The following is a 17,132-nucleotide window of genomic DNA, read 5'->3' as shown; positions in this document are numbered from 1 at the left end:
ACTGGCCTGCATTTATCATGGTGTGTGGTCCTCTGGGAGCTTCTTCATCAAGGGACCGCAAGAATAGTGAAGGGAAGGGAAGGAGAAGTAACTGGTAATTTAAAATATACATTTTCTATAGAGGGATTTCATAAAGATTGCAAAGATATACAGAGGAACACCCATGTCTGGGTTCCATCATTAGCTATTACCAAAGTAATTCCTCGCTCCACCAGTCTCACTCCAAGGTGAAATACTGAACAAGAAAAACTATCAGGTAGCCTGGAGTATATATTTATGACTGATGCAGGTAAGGAAATCTGATCCTCTCCCTGCAGCATGTCCATATAATATTTACTCTGGTGTTAATATGATATATATGCCCAACTAGATGGCAGCATGTAGTCAACCTTGGCTGATTTTGCAAAGCTAACCAGGGCCAAACCCATTTTGTGTCTGTATTGATGTCTAGCAGGAAGTCCTCTGGCTGTAGGACAGACTGGGAAGTAATGCAAATAAATCAGACCAAGCAGCCCAGAAAATGGCAATGGGAAACTTCTTCTGAAATGTTGTTTAAAGCTACCTGGGTACATCAGGAAGACTTTATTTTAAATTATAGATGAATATAGCATCAGTATATACGGCCCTTTATAGAATAAACAAAAACAACAGTATTGTTCACACAGACACACACACGCAGACACATACACACAGACACTCCCCCAGAAGGGTTGCCAATCCTAAGTCTGATCAAGGAAAGAAAAAAAGTGGGAATGGAATGATGAACATGATGACGATTGGTGCGGCAAAATTGTGAAGTCCAGACATTGCTGAACTACAACTTGCACTGGTTCCAGTAATGAAGTGGGCGTTCTAGTTTAGCAGCATCCAGGGGCCACAATTTCCCTGTCCATAAGCTAAGGAATTGCCCCCCTGCCTCCTTCCCCCCAGCTTCACAAGAATAAGGGATTTTGCGGCAGGAATGAAGACCAGCAAGGGTTGCTGAAGACAGAACGTGAGAGCAGTGTAAAAGCTCTTGGAGACAGTTCCAAACCTATCCAATAGCCCAGAAGCCTAGCAAAGTACTTTAAAGTGTTAATCTTTACTAACCCTTCATTTGGTTTTTAATGGGCTTTAGAGGAGGGGAAAAAAGCCCTAAATTAACAATGGAAATTATTCTGTGCTGGATCCCCCTCAAGCAGAACCAATTACACCTTTTATACTGCATGTTCAATTGAGAGCACATGCTTTGATCTTTTTACCGCCTCTGAGAGCAGCCACTATGACAAATTCCCCTCAGGGATTGGCAGAGGGAGGGGCTGACAGGAACACTCTGATTCTCACAGAACAAAAATGGTGTGCGGCAGAGGCCGTATAAACAATCAACAAGTTACTTGTGGCCCAGAGAAAATCGGGGAAGGAGACAAAGATGCAAACTAACAGGGAAAAAGAGTCTTATAGGGAGAAAATCCACAGCTTAGTCGGACTCTCTACTGGAACATCACTGAGTTCAGCCTTGTGAAGATGTACGTGAAATATAATTCTGGAGGACATACGCAGAACTGAATATGTTCCTATTATTCATTTCTGTAACTAGAAATGGGACATTGGTGTGTAGTACGGTATTTTGGGAAAGGGATCCAAAGCCTTGTTTCAGGAGGCTCCAAGATTACCCGCGTCCTATTGGCAGTCCAGCAGAGAGGAAGGCTGGGCAGAGAGGCATCTTCTGCCTTCCCAGTCATGTTTTTGCAAGAAAAGGAAGAAAGCTGGTTTAGAACCACCTGGGACTCGGGTGTTCTCATACTCCATTTTTTGCCAGTTTCCTGGAAATGGCAGGGAGCCAGAAGAAAAAACTCTGATGCTAGATTTTCTCCTCCATAGTGGGAGGCCCTTCTCTAATCTCGGAGAGGGCTGTCCAGCTAATCCCATTATAATCATAAATAGTGCAAATATCATTAAGATTAATTACTACTTTCTCTCAAGCATTTTAGTGCTTTTGCAATCCAGCAATGGATACTTCACCCTTTTTTGAGCAGTTAATTGGAGCATTATTGTCAACTTTTTAATAAATGAAGGGAGTAAAGATTTGAATTATTAAAGTGACCATTTTGGGAAATCTTGAGGGCAAGAGACTTATGCATTCCTCTTTCTTCTGGTGGCTATGACCTTTAATAATTGAATTTCAACACTGAGCTGAAAACCACTGTATCTTAGCTACCAGATTTAAAGTAAAATGCCTTTGACTCTTAAAAATAAATCCAGTTTGGTTTTTGCAAAGTCCATTGGGCTTCCTGATGAACATATTTTATGGCTGCCTCTCCAAGGCTTCCTTCAAATGTATTTGTCCCTCTTGATCCTCCAGAGCTATGAAGAGCTATCCCTTCAAAGGACCCTCTCCAGGACTGCCCTGACATCAAGAAGAGACGGATGCTTATTAAAAAAACAACAATCCCAACCCAATGCTATCCAATCACTTGAATGTAGAACAGTGAAAAGAAATGACTATGAAATGGAGACTTACGGTGACTTTTGGGTTCGCTTACAGATCTTTTATCTGTTAGAGGAAAAAAGTTAAAGAAAAAAAAAGTTGAAAAATGAGGATGATATGACAGTGATGATGGTAATAACAGAAAACAAAAGGCAGATTATCCCCCACACTTTCCAGCAAACCTGAAGGAAAAGGTATGGTGGAAATTTAAACACAATGGAACAATTAATACAGAAGTTACATGCAGAAGACAATCATGTTTTAAAAGAAAGTAGGCATTTCATACAACTGCTCCATGACCTTTACCTTTCAAGCATCTACTGAGCCACAACTCTAGCAGAACACTTGTGTAATCTTATGAGTTCTAACATCCTTATGGCCTGGGATACAGTGTTAAAGGACACAAAAGAATCCAAGAGCAGCTCAATATGATGGGCATGGGTCTTCCTGTTTTAAAGAATCCTCTTCTTAAAGGCCAACCCATCCAGTATTAAGAACTGTAAGATAGTCTTAGTAGCCCCTTCATTATGAGCACCTGAACAGGTAACTTGGTCACCATTTCCACGGTGGTGTGTTACACTGCATTTCTATTTAAATTACAGCAATTTTTTACTACATGTGCATCTAGAAATATAAATCAGCATATACACATTTTAGGTACATCTATGTCCACCTTAGGGCATAAATAACAAAGCACAGCAAATCTAAGCATTCAATCAGACCAGCAGTACTTCATTTGCCACTGGCTATTATTCAGGGAAGCAATGTTTTCTGATGGGCCAGAATCCCTGTTTTCTGTTCTACTTCAGGGTTGTCTTCTCTTGTCCTAAAGCTTGTAATATTTCTTATTAATTAGATATGCATCTTCTAATAACTCATCTGTGCGAAGTACAGAACTGTCTCATTTCTCACTTATCTTGTCTTCCCACTTTCATGATCAAAGGTGTTTATGCAATTATACCTGCGCATCAATTCATTCCAGCCACTTGGTTAGATTCTTCTACAAAGTTTTATTTCTAGAAGCTAAACCTAGCTATTTTACCTTTTTTCTTGAGATTCCCTTGTATAGATCAAACTAAAAAACATCAAAATGGCCCACACATTGTTGAATTGGAACAGAACTGCTCAAGTGCAGTTGTGTAAATCCAGCATTACTGGAGTGGGGTGGGAGTGTGGGGAGAGAAGTGTGAGTAAAACATCCAAATCTGTAATTCCAGGAGATCAAAAAAGATGACATAATTGACACCAAAGGGTGAGAAATCCCTCAAAGCTTATGCCAGAATCAAGGGGCAAAATATGAATTGAAATTGTAGAACAATTCTGATTTAGCCACACCGTAAAAATCAAGATGTCAGGAGAACTGGAGGAAAACCCACAGATATTTTCAATTCTCATTTTCTGTTGTCCTGCTCCTTTATGAGAAAAAGTATTCTGATATTCTTTTCATCTGATCATGCTGTTGAAATGGAGATCCCAGAATCTACATTCTCTGCCTCAACCAAATGTAAAGATGAATCTATGACTCTGAGATGCATCCTTTGTTTTTAGAGCTCCATATACAGCTTGATTTGCCAACTTATTGCCGAAGTGTCTATACAAGCACTTCTCCCAGGACTGTAACATTAACAACTTGCAGAACCATTTCTCATCTTGAATCTTTGCTCTATTCTCTGTATATCTTTTTGAAGAGCTGGAGTTGATGGCTTAGAAACCAGTCGTATGCATGTTTACTCACTGAATTATATCTCACTGATGGGCACAGGGTGGCAGCCATCAAAAAGTAAAACTGTTAAATAGTGCTAAAGGTCAGTTGGAGTGTCCTTTAGCTGGTCTGCACATTACAACAGAAATTCCTTTATGATGTATAACATTCAGTGCGCCCTTCCTAGCCCATCACATCCATCTTGAAAGGGAGACATTCCAAATACATCCTTTGGAGAGAAACAATGAAGAACCTTATGGCATTTTAAAGACTAAAACATTTATCAGGGCATAATTTTTTGTGTACTAGATTCTTCTTTGTCAGATATATGGGAGAGAAGAGCACAGATTTGAGTTGATTAGTTGTGGTAATTCAAATTTTATTCATTCATCTCTGTTTGGTCCCTACATAGGAGGAAGTAGGCACATCTGTTGGGCCAATTAAAAAAAAATCAAGTTGATGGACATGAGCACCTGAATGAAGCTCCACCCCTTTTAATACTGTACGTGTATGATTGCAACACCTGGAAAACATCTGTGGTTTCTATCACTTGCATTCACCATCTTGACTTTCTTGACCCTCCCTGCCAATTCCTCTGGAGACAGTTTACTTATATGGGAGTTTGGTGGGGGGTAAAAGTGATCCTTTTGCACCTGACTGAAGCTCCACCCCTTTTTTATACTTTGTGTGTATGCTTGCAACACCTGGAAAAGATCTGTGGCTTCCATCACTTGCATTCACCATCTTGACTTTCTTGAATCTCCCTGTCAATGCCTCTGGAGAGAGTTTATTTATATGGGAGGTGGTTGGGGGGGAAAGTGATCCTTTTGCCTGAGTATTGTAGTATTTTCAATATATTGAATATTCTCAAAATTGTAGTATGGAATATTTTCTTTTCAGCACATTTTCCTTTGCTAAGCATTAGCCACCAGCAGCTGGCTGGCAAGGTGTGGTGTTGTATATGGCAGCAAAGTGCCACAACTTTGGCTGTTATAATGCCTTAATTTTCTCCAACCATGAGCTTCTCCAGAGCCAGCAGTTACTGAAAAGATAGATTCTCCTTTTATTTCAAATCATCTCTCTGTATGAATCTGTATGAACTAAGAATCATATCTCCATTTCCCCTACTACATGCCATGATGGATCAATCCAACAGCTTCATTTAAAATGACACCGTTACACTGTAGAGGCAGGGTTCCAGGGTGGTATTCTAGGATAGCAAAACAACCGAGATCGCAAAACGATTAGTTGTCACAATAGAAATAAATGTGACAACAGCAGGTGGCAGCACCGACACACAGGGAAAACAACCCATACAAGTCCTGAAAGTTTGCTCATAAACAGAGCCATAATGGAAGTAAAGTTTGTTCTTTTGCTTTATCAGGTAATTTATTTGTATTTCTCAAATGGGAGCAATAAATAGGTTGGCTCTTCTGTTCTTCCTGATTTTATTTAGAACAGATGGATTAAGACCACACATAGGTTAGAGGCACTAACACTCACTTTGCCTGCTGCTTTTTTGTGACAGACCATCTACCGGCTGGCTTATGGTGAGGTTATGGAACATCTGTAAATGTGCAGACCAGACAGAGGGATACTGACCAGCAACATCCTTTCTGAGTTAAGCCCGAAGCCCTAAAGGACTATAATACTGTGAAAGGTATTTACTGCAGAGTGCAGCTGCCTGACAAAATTTTTTGTGCTATAGGAGTATAAGCTGGGAGAGCAGTAAAATTAATTACTGGGATGTGCCGAAAATTTCACATACTCATTGAAACTAACCGGCCAAACACCGGGCTGTAAATGTGGCATAGCTTACCCCTGATCCTTCAGTCTGGGACCTGATGCAGAAATAGTCTCATACATTAAGGTGAAGCAACAAAGTAGGAACCAATACGTATTTCCAGAGGAAATGTCTGCTATCCCCTTATAGCAGCATTTGGGTCTATCTAATAGTCCTTCTGCCTGCATTAATATTAAGGAATGTTAAACAGAAGGCTGAATATATCAAGAGCAATGCTTCCTCTTGCTTGCAGAATATTAACTTTCAAGACTGAATTAAAATGAGTCAAGAAGGGCTGGTATTTCATCTGCTAACATTCACTATATATTCCCAAATCATTTTCTTGACTTTTTAAATAATGTAAAGAGAGGAAAGGCAGTCAGTAGATCACACACAAGTTTCTTTTCAATGAAATAGTCTAATCTAATGAAGAAGCTGGAATTCTTCTGAGTAATAGAAATTTCAAGCAATTGCCAGCTGGGCCACAAGATACCTGACAACTCTTTGCACTGGCTTTATGTACCCACAGCTCAATCCCAAGGCACGTATCCTTAGAAATAGCTCCTACCTGAGATGTCAAGCCACCTAATGGATCTGAAACGACCCACTTAAAGGGCTGGTACAATGGCCTGTTTTATGCAGAACATAGTATGAAATCAAGGCTTGCTGCTGGAAAGTACTCAGTAGGAAGCTGCACCCAATCACCCTGCACCCAGTAAGTATATAATGTTCCAGATTTGCAAGCATCAATTTCATCCCATATTGTAATGGTACATGGGAAAGACCTTGTGAAACAGGGCGAAGAGATGCTGCCCAGGGAACGGTCAGATAAGAGACAGCAGAGCCTGCAGCTGGATGGTGGGTGGGGTGAGGCTCAGAAGGGACCCTCCCTAGTTTCTTCGGCTGTAAAGGAGACAGTGGTAGAATTGTACCTTCAGACTTGCAAGATTCTGTTAGTATAGCTTTACAATGAAGTAGAATTAGTTTATCTGGTCATGTTTCCTGCCTGGTCTACCTGGTAAGGCTGACACATACTGTATATGCTTTAGCAATTCAAAATAACTAGTTCAGGCTGACATTAAACTTTCACAGAGAAGATGGGAGCAGACAGATTCAGCAATCATGTTTTACTAATCTTCTCAGACACACCTTCAGGAGATGCCTCATGGCATGCTGCCTCATAGTTTACAAGGTCTTAAAAAGGTTTTAGTCACAGTGAGTGTTACTGAGTGTTGATCTTAGCCCTCTCTTTCCCAGCCACTGCAGGGTGACTCACTTTGCATGCAGAGCCCGTCGGTGCAGTTTTTGGAATCAAGCAGGACACCGCTACAGTCTTTCCCTCCGTTTTGGGGAGATGGGGCCATGCATTCTCTGCTCCTCCAGTGTGTGCACTCGGTGCTACAGGCTGACCACTTGCTCCATTCAGTCCAAGCTCCATCCACTGCATTCCCAAAAAAGATACATGAGCACAGAGAAAGCTAATCAGAGATCCACAGGCACAAGAAGGGGAAGCTTGAAAAAACAGGCTGTTCCAGAAGGCCCTTGGTGATTGGTTGATTTTTTTTATTGCTGATCAGTGCTGGCAGTGTTTCTCAACCTTGGCAACTTTAAGACGGATGGACTTTAACTCCCAGAATTCCCCAGCCAGCCAAGATTATTATGTTGTAATTGCTTTAATTTCAGTATTTGCACACTGTCTAAAGTCCTCTCAGATTGAGGTGGTAGATAATGATTTTTAATTTATACAACTTATTACTTGCTGCTGGGGTAAGACATCAGGATTTGCCTATGGCTGTCTGGTGTAATAAAGGAATTATATGTACTCTAAAATAAAAACTTTCTAGTTCATAGGTCATAATTTTGGCTACCTAAAAGTGTTCCTTTTTTTTTTCTTGCAACATTTGCAAATTCTTATCCCAATTTATCATAATATATAAATTCAAAATCCATACCAAATGTAACAAACTCAGCAAAGAAATGTGTTCTGCTACATGATTTATCTTAGGGTCTAGCATTCTCTCATAAACCATGTGCATTTTCCTTCCGAAATTGGAAAAAAACAACCAGATTAAAATGTCCTGGATTCTCACAAAGCAGCTTTTACTGTTTTCCTTACTATAATGTTTATCCTATTTTGTCTCTCCAGGCTGCAAGTGTAAGAAGATTGTTCTTTTTACCAATACTTTGAAATAGCATGTCTCGCTGCTAGCAGATGCTGTGACATTTACAGGAGATTATGGGAATTACAGTACATTTGAAGGGCACCAGGTTGGGAAAACCTAGTATAATGTTTTGGTTTTGATGTCTGTTTGGGAAATAAAACAGAACCGTAAATTTAATGATAGCCACCTTAGAACTTCCTATAGGTACTGTCAGATCTGTAGTAAGGGCCTCAAAACTAGCTTGGCCTCCTTTGTGTCAAGAAAACAGCAACAAGTTGTATCATTGCAATCTAACAGATGACTCAGCTAGCAAAATTCACTCTTATTCTAGGCCTGAGAGAAAGAAAATGAAAGAAAAAGGAGAGGCCATGTTACATGACCTTGCATCATCTTTCAAGGTCTCTAAAGCATACCTAAGGAAGGCAAATATTCATAAAAATAGCTTGGGACTTCGCTGGTCAAGAAGTAAAATCAGGGGCAAGTCGCAAATAATTTGCTCAGACGAGCAAAAGAGCAGGTTGATCATCCTTCAGATCAGGAAGGGTAAAGGGAATTTTTTCAAAGTGAGTCACCCTTTTCCTTAAGACAGAAGCTCACAATCCAAGATCAGGGGCTCATCTCTTTCTTACACCATCATTAGTTTCCTTGAGTAGGAGAAAGGAATACAGAATTCATGCAAACAGTCTGAAAAGGAGCATCCTTCCGAGGCGCACTTACCTGGGCACATGGTAGTACAAGCAAGCTTCTGGAAAGATTGTCCATCACAAATAGAGCCACCATTGAGAGGCGCTGGATTGGTGCAGGTGCGGGTACGTTTCTGCCATCCACGTCCACAGCGGTTGCTGCATGGGGACCATTCTGACCAGGTAGACCAGCCACCATTCACTATGAGCAGGGAAGGAAACAAAAACAAATAAAGTAAGGGAAAAAAATTAAAGCACAACTTCCTAGCAATTCATCTTTTCTCTTGGCCAAATCCTGCACTATAGTTTCCTACATGGAATAACTATATGGAAGATTTTCTACACTGGACGGTTATCTCTGAGACAATATGAGAGCTAGCCCTCAATCATATAAGAAGATTAGAGGAATATACAGTTCAATAGAGCTCTGGGAATATGGTCAGAATTTGATGAGAATTTGGTACTGGCTACAGAAATTAAAGTGAGCAAATCCTTCAGAGAATTAGGGAAGGGAACAGAGATCAGCACACAAAGGTCCCAGGCTCAATCCCCAGCATATCCTGGTAGAGGAAGGAAAGATTCAAGTTTGAAAAACCGAATTGCTGCTGCTAGTATACCAGCTGTATGGAACTGCTAATTTATAGAGAGCTTCCAATGGCCAATATCCACAAATCAAGACAACGGAAACAACAAAGGTGATTAAGATAGGCCTGTTGAGAGAGAAGAACATCCAGTGAAAAGACTCTTCATGTTGACTCTTTAAGATGCCTTCTGCTCTGTTCTCATATTTCAGATGATATACCAGGGCAGTTACTAGTACATCACAATTGGGTTCCATATGATGGGATTGGGAAATGATTGTTCCCATAAATTATTCACAGAACTCCTGAAAATTTCACCAGAAATAGCATCCCTCCTCCTCAGGGCTGCCTATTCCCTGCTTCCAATCAAGAAATCTGAAAGCTTTTTGGATGTTTTTGTTAAAAGTATCTACTGTAGTTGCTTATTAAACAAAAGAGCTACATTGCAATTTCATGCATGCTCCCGCGGCTAGAAGTCCTAATGAAATGTGAGATTTGTTTCTGAATGAACGGTGCATAAGACTGGGTCATATTCAAAATGACTGCTTCTCATAGTTTTGCATAAACCAGATACGTAAGTCTTTAAAATCATAACATAAAGGTAGCATAGTCTCCTTTGAGTCAAGTACAACCCCTGACAACTTCATAGATATATCTGTGCTGTTTTCTTAGCAGCAATATAGAACTGGTTTGCCATTATCTTCTTCTGGTATGATATTTCACCTTCTAAATCAGCCTTTCTCAACCTTCTGACTCTGGAGGAACCCTTGAAATATTTTTCAGGCCTCGGGGAACCCCTGCACATTCAGGCTCCAATATAGGCCACAAGTTACAAAATTATTATGTTCATTTCATGTATAGGCCTGCATATATGCATTAATAGTGTTCTTGAACTAAAAATAAAGAAAGAAACTTACCTCTTTAATGTGAAGTTACCCAAATTTGAAATAATTTTTAAAATAAATCCTGATCTCCCAGGGAACCCCTAGTGACCTCTCGTGGAACCCTAGGGATCCATGGAACCCTGGTTGAGAAACCCTGGTCTAAGTCTAGCCTATATCCTTTATACCTCCTGATTGTTTCCCAACCAAATACAATCGAGTCTGAACTCGTTTAACTTTTCTGAGATCAGCGACTGCAGGAAATTGTATTCCTAGCAATCTCCTGCAGAAACCATTTAATTCACCCAGACTCCCCGCCCCACAAGTTCTCAACAGCAAAGAATCATTACCATAAACAATTATTGTGGCTGTGGTGCTCCGCCGTTTGGCAACGATGTTTTTGGCCACACAGGTGTAGTTGCCAGTGTCAGAAAGCCTAGCCTGCTTGATGATAAGGTTGTTATCTATGGTTATCAGGAAGTTTGTATCCTGGGAAGCATCAATCACATCCTCGTTCCTCAGCCACTCCACCTACATTAAGATTTGGAAGGAGAAAAAGAAAATGAGATGATAGAAGGTTGGAGCAGGCAGAAAACAAAGCAGGAAGAAAGACACTGATAGCTCTTGTAATCAGAAATAAAAATTAAATCCCCCCCCCACACAAAATAGCATAGTTTCCTTCTACTCCAACAGCTGTAAATTAGTGATTGTCTTTGAAGTGCAGCCTCCTCTAAGAAGCCTGGGCAATTTGCGACCCGGAGTTGATACAGAGCTATAGAAGCCTAGCACACATGGCAAGTACAAATGGGCATTTTGCTGTACGTACAGTAGCACATAGTGGGAAGCCCCAAATGGTACTTGTGACATATACACATGGCATGGGAGGAATATGCACAATTATTTCATGCTGGTTCAAGCAATTGCAATAAAATGATAGCTCAGTAAACTGAAAGGGATGTTATATATGAAGAATCCCAAAATGCACCTGGTGTTGCTCATTACTTGAGAAAGGATGGTTTTTCTTATGTACAAGCTGTTCTATTTTTAACTTTCTTTTGAAATAGCTGGGTCTGGGATGGCCTAATTTATCTGACTGTTTGCAAAGTAGCAGATACCAGACCATTAATTGGTTGCATTTATACTCTGCTTTGCCTTACTGCACCCAAATCACATTGTGAAAGCCATGAGTCCCAAGCCAGGGCTCTGTTCAACAATCCATCCCTAATCAGCGAAATTCTGGGTGGGTGGGAAGGAAGGAAGGAAGGAAGGAAGGGCAAAATCAATTACTGCTATTGTCAATTGCTGTAAGCTTATGGACCATATGAGTGCCACATTGAAGAAATCATTAAACTATCATTGCTCCTGCTATGGAAAGCTTTGTGCAGAACCATCAAGACATTATGATGGTAGTCTCCACCCACCCATGCTCCAGATTCTGTGCACATGTAGCGCCAAAACGGAACCATTCCTTTATCTTGACCCTGCTATTCAAAATCACAAACATCTCACAAATATAGAGTCAGCAGGTTTTGGACATCCTCTCCCTGCCACATAATCTGGCCATTCTTGAAACCCAGCAAGCTTCACTGATGGAATATGAACAAGTCTGAGGAAATGCCCAGACCCTGTACCACACCAGTTCTTTATGCAGAACTCACTGAGTTACTGGGAACCCAAGGCTACAGCAAAGGAGAAGAAATTAGATACTGAGGAAAGTCCATGGATGTTGATCTTGCCAGGCTCTGATGGCTCTTTTTTCATCCCCTTCCCTGAAAACAATTTGTTCTCTGTTTTCTTTACTAAATTCTGTCAGGGGTTAATGGCCGATCAGTCTATGAAGGTGGGAGGGAAGGCTGGATTGAACAGGTGTTGAGGTTAAGCACATTATTAGATGTCAGAATAACAGATCCACTGCCTAAAATAAACACTTCTGCTGAATAATGAAAACAGACGGTCCCAGCGTGATGCTATCCATCATGGCCCCACTCCATCTTCATCTGGCAACTCATTTACCTAACAGACTCACTTTTGGACTATAAAAAGCTGTCTGCTTGGTGCCAACACTCACAGCTGGAATTTTACCAGTTGCTGAGACTCAGAGAAACCAGTGTGTATCTGAGAGGTGTATGCAGAAGGAAGGGGGTGGCTGGGCAGAAATTGTGGGTGAGGCTGAAGCTCCATGTGATATTAATGGTCTGCAATGGGAAAAATGATACACTTGCCTACCATTATTCACCTTCCCAATGTGCCTTCAAGGGAAAGCACAGATGTGCCCAGCTGTGGGAGGAAGGCAGGAAGTTCTTCATGACCAACTGCCAGCAAATTAAAAGAAAATATATCTCAGCAACTGAAATTCAGAAAACATTTTTTTTTCTCGTTGATAATGAAACAAGGAAGTAAGAAAGGAAGATAAGTCAGGAGATGTGCATCTTTCTTTCTAAGGGAGAAAAGTAATATACCTAATGAGACATCAGAAACTTCTTTTGGAGGTAAGGAAACACCTCAACCCAAGAATCTTGAAGTATTATCCTTGCACAATGCCAGGGGGTTTAAGTCTACAATTATCAAGAAAGATTTAGATGCAGAGAATCTCAGCTCTGGGTCCCTTTGAAATCCGGCCTACAGCTTATACTTTTACCCACCATCTTCCCCAGGCAAGGACCATGCATCTCTGGGAAATATGTAGCCATGCTGTACTCTGCCCATGAGCATTAAGATTTGTCACAGGCAGCTTTGCCGCAATATACAGTATCTTGTCCTACTATTTTCTTCAGTTTTGGGCTGAATCCAGATGACTGTTCACCCATGCCCCATGCCTATTATGATTTAATCCTCTTGAGAGGCACAGAAAATATTGAAACCCTTGATAACCCAGGCTGTGAGGGCAATTAAGCTTATCCTGACCCCCTGATAGGACAATATGAATGAATGAAGGCTTTATGCTCACAGTTTCTCGTAGAGAAATGATTAACTGTATTAACTTCCTTTCAGGATTCCACTCATGGAAATTTACTTTTTATTTGGTTGGTTTATATCCCCTTTTTTCTACTCTGGCAAGGCAGCTAACAAAAAGTATAAAACAAAAACGGAATATACAAACTTAGACTAAAACAGACTAAAATGTGCAGGGAAATAGGTAGTAAAATAATGTGATGGTTAAAAGCCTGGTGGAAGAGATGCATCCTTACAGATTTTGAAAAGGCTGAGCGATCAGGGGCCAGGAACAACCCCCAAGGAAGTGTGTTCCATAGCATGGGAGCAGGATACACAACTTCTTCTTTGGTTACAAAGTTGGGAAATTTTTCTGTTTCCTTGAGCTGTTTTTATATCACAGCTATCTTGTAGGTGATGCTTCAAACACTTGGACCCAAGAATTTTCCTAGCTAGTGTGATAGGAAATGCAGAGCCAGTATATCAGTGCTGAGAAACACACAGTATCTAAAAAGGTAATGTTCACCCAACAAACAGAGAAAACATCCTGGGGTTTCTAAATTTTTAGGCTTGACCCCAGCTGCTTCCCCCTTTCTCCACCAGAAGCCTCTACTCTAGTCTTCCCCAACACAGACCACAGACCACAGACCACAAATGTATGATTATAACTCACATCATCCCCATCCAGCATGGCCATATCTATTTTGGCTACAGTTCGATATGCTCGGAAAGGTACTAACTGTGGCAGGCTGATGTAATCAGTTCACCATTTCATCAGCATCCTCCTTGACCCTCTTTTTTTCCTTTGGAACACCCATCTGGATGTTTGAAACTGTGCATTAGGAGATATTTCTGCACTTTCTCCAAGAATCTGAGGCCGTTATGCAACAGCTCACTCTCATATTTAATACTCACAAATCCCTTTATGACTAGGCTGGCTGAAAGAGGAAATCTGGCTCAAAGACACCCAGTAAGATTCATGACTGCATTGAGATCTCTGCCATCTTAATCTGACACTTCTTATGGATCTCTGCCTTTGCTGGGAGCAAGGGCCAGCTCTACCCTCTGCACAAGTTGTGTCTTGCATTTGCTTGCTGCTGTTGAACACTGTGATTCATGAGATGTGGAGGTCAAGTGGGCATGGTTGCAGGTGGCTAGATGGTGCTACCTTACAGTGGGAGGCTATACAAAAGACCCTTGTGTGACTTCCAACTCTTCTTCTATGCCTTAGCCTGATTCTGAGACTCTGAGAAATAACAAAGCCCACAAGATTTATTTATGGCTTTTTGTATGGGCAGTCTTCATTTAGCAGCATTATACACCTTGTCAGGCAAGATGCCCTAATCCATCTACTTCTTGGGAGACCTGGCTTTATGCCCAGTCCAGAGCCAACACTACTAGTCAAGTGGAGATGTGGTGCCAGCCTGAAGCAGTATCTTCAGACATGAGAGTCAGCCAATTACCCCGCTCAGTTCATATTGAAGAACTGAGCTTTATGCACTGCAGTTCCCTTTCTGGAGAGACGATGAATGGCAGGAAGGGAGGGTAGACAATGGTATATGCAAACCTCTTTCTGCCACCTCCTTCCCCATAGAGTATTCTGCAACAAAAGGGTTTGAAAACCAGAGGCAAAAATAAAGAGAATTGCAGCTGTCTGGCTTTTGCATAAAGCCATCAAATGCAGGAAGGACAAATGGGCCCTGCAAGGTCACTGAAAGCAATGGCTACCGATAAATCCTAACCTATCAATAGGAGTACAACACAGGAGTAACATGTAACAGTGCAACTGCAATACAGGTTGAGGTGCTTTCCCAAACTTTTGAGAACAGGCATAAAGAATGGTGCAACTCTTGACAGAGGGAAATGGACTGGGCATGCAATTTAATAAACAGATGTTACAATCATAAGAATATGAGTAGTTGTGGGTTGTTCTGAAATAACCCCGCTTCCACTCACATGAAAGTTTCCCAGGTGGTGTCATGTTCACTGATTCAATGTAGTTTATACATCGTAACGTTTCACATGCCATGGCGCTGACGCGCGTTTCTGTTTGGGAGGGAGCTGCTGTGAGACCTTGTACCAAGCTCTGTATGTGAAATCAGTACAATGGAATGTGTTTGGGTTATGTTATTTGTTCAAGGACTTTTCCCGTAGACCATCAGAAACCATTAGGAGCACCTGGGATTGTGAACTTGAGAAGATTCTATGGGGGGAGGGATTTCATTTGCACCAAGGGTTTTTAGTTTGAATTTGGCGCGCTTTCATCATTCTCAGCTTTCTCTGTGATCCTGCATACTATTCTTTAATAAATCAGATATCTTTGAATTCACACTCATGAGTCTGATGGTGTTTTAGAATAGGCAACCATTACATAAAGCTGAGAAACCCCAAAGTTGTACCATTAGCTCCTACCAAGATCAGTCTCTTGTGAGGAAAAATAGTTAACGATGGCTGAGTCAAAATCCACAACTGGGGGACTTGAGGAGATGGCTAGCTTGATGCCCGAGTTGACGGTCAAGAGCGGAGAACTGAATCTCACCCCAGAACCTTCAGAATCCCGAGACCTGTCAAGGGATGAATCGAATTCCAATTCTGATGCAGAGGAATCTGGCAACGGGGAAGAGCCAAAGCAACCGGCACCCAGTGAATTGCACGCAGAGTTGATCACCTTGGATTAAGTGGGGGAACCCCAACCAGGGACATCGGGGACGTCCTGGAAGTATTGGTTCCCGCTAACCCCAGACAAAGAATCTACTATGGTGTCAACTGAGAGGAAACCAGGCACACGAAGGAGAGGGGACTCTCGAACCCCTGAGAGACTAAGAGTGGTGGAAGCCAAAATAGAATCGATGGAGTACATGTTGAAAAACCTGTCTTTGTCACTGGAGGGGCAGGGGAGGCACGGAGGATATCTCAGCTTCCCGCAACCATCCCCCATCCTCCCATCCAGACCACCGGCAGAGCGGGGCCGGAGATGGCTCCGGGATGAATCCCCACCCCGCAGAGCTCGGCCATCAGTATCCCCACCCTGAAAAGGGAAAGCTACTGTAACCTGGGGCCCAACCACTCAAGCGCTGGCTGGTTCCACTCCAACCGGAGGCGGAGTGAGAGACTTTTCTGTCAAATTCGATGGGGATCCAACAAAGTTATCTTTCTTTTTAACTAATGATAAAAGTTATATGAGGCAGTTTGGGGCATGCTTCCCTTCTGAAGAGGCTAAAGTAACTGCCATTGCCACCAAGTTGAAGGGTCGAGCGGCTGACTGGTATGTTCAATTAAGTGATGCTGACTCCCCTGCACTGGATTATTTCGATGATTTCATGTGGGTGTTAAAGCTGCATTTTGAAGATCCTCTGGCCAAGACAAGAGCTAAGAAGGCGCTGAAGGATCTTACCCAGGGCCAAATGTCAGTAGCTGATTACGTCCTGGAGTTTAAAGCTCTGGCTGGGAAAATCACTGACTGGTCTGAGTCAACTCTAATAGAGCGTTTTAAAGAGGGACTCAACCGGGATGTCCTGCGTTGGGCGTTGTGTAGAGACGACCCCAAGTCATTGTACCACTGGATCTGTCTGGCAGGAAAGGCTGAGCACGCTCAGCATACCTTCATGCAAACTAGAAAACCTGAAAAACCACCCGCCACCATGAGAGGACCCCAAAGTGCTGCGACTACTGCCCAGCCAAGCTATAGAGCCTGGGATGAGGAGAGAGATTGGCGCTACGCAAGGGGTCAGTGTCTCCGATGCGGAAAGGAGGGGCATCAAGCAGCTGATTGCCTGAAAGCCAAGGCTGGAGATCAAGTGGGGAAGCCGCTGGCCAAATTACCCCCCCCCCCTCGCGGCGAATGACAGCAGCCAAAGGGACAGCCAACGCTGAAGAAGTAATCTACTTCTCAGGAGAGGCTGAAGACAACTCTAAGGAGCCGGCGGGAAATGCCAGCCACCT

The 17,132-nt window shown here is 42.1% G+C and overlaps 1 protein-coding gene across 1 annotated transcript in view; it reads right to left on the bottom strand.

The window, feature by feature from the left end:
- The window catches only part of UNC5B (unc-5 netrin receptor B), a 155,602-nt gene that overhangs the window by 17,609 nt on the left and 120,861 nt on the right, over positions 1–17,132 (bottom strand). The window contains exons 5-8 of the mRNA XM_063307836.1: positions 10,610–10,790; positions 8,832–8,999; positions 7,229–7,393; positions 2,501–2,533 (exon numbers count right to left, since the gene is read on the bottom strand). Coding sequence (XP_063163906.1) covers positions 2,501–2,533; positions 7,229–7,393; positions 8,832–8,999; positions 10,610–10,790 — 547 coding nt within the window. The remainder of the gene's footprint in view (positions 1–2,500; positions 2,534–7,228; positions 7,394–8,831; positions 9,000–10,609; positions 10,791–17,132) is intronic.

Source organism: Candoia aspera, chromosome 6 (assembly GCF_035149785.1).
Source record: "Candoia aspera isolate rCanAsp1 chromosome 6, rCanAsp1.hap2, whole genome shotgun sequence".
Lineage (NCBI taxonomy): Eukaryota > Metazoa > Chordata > Lepidosauria > Squamata > Boidae > Candoia > Candoia aspera.
Note: the sequence above shows the minus strand (reverse complement) of the source record. Positions and strands in the feature narration are given on the sequence as shown.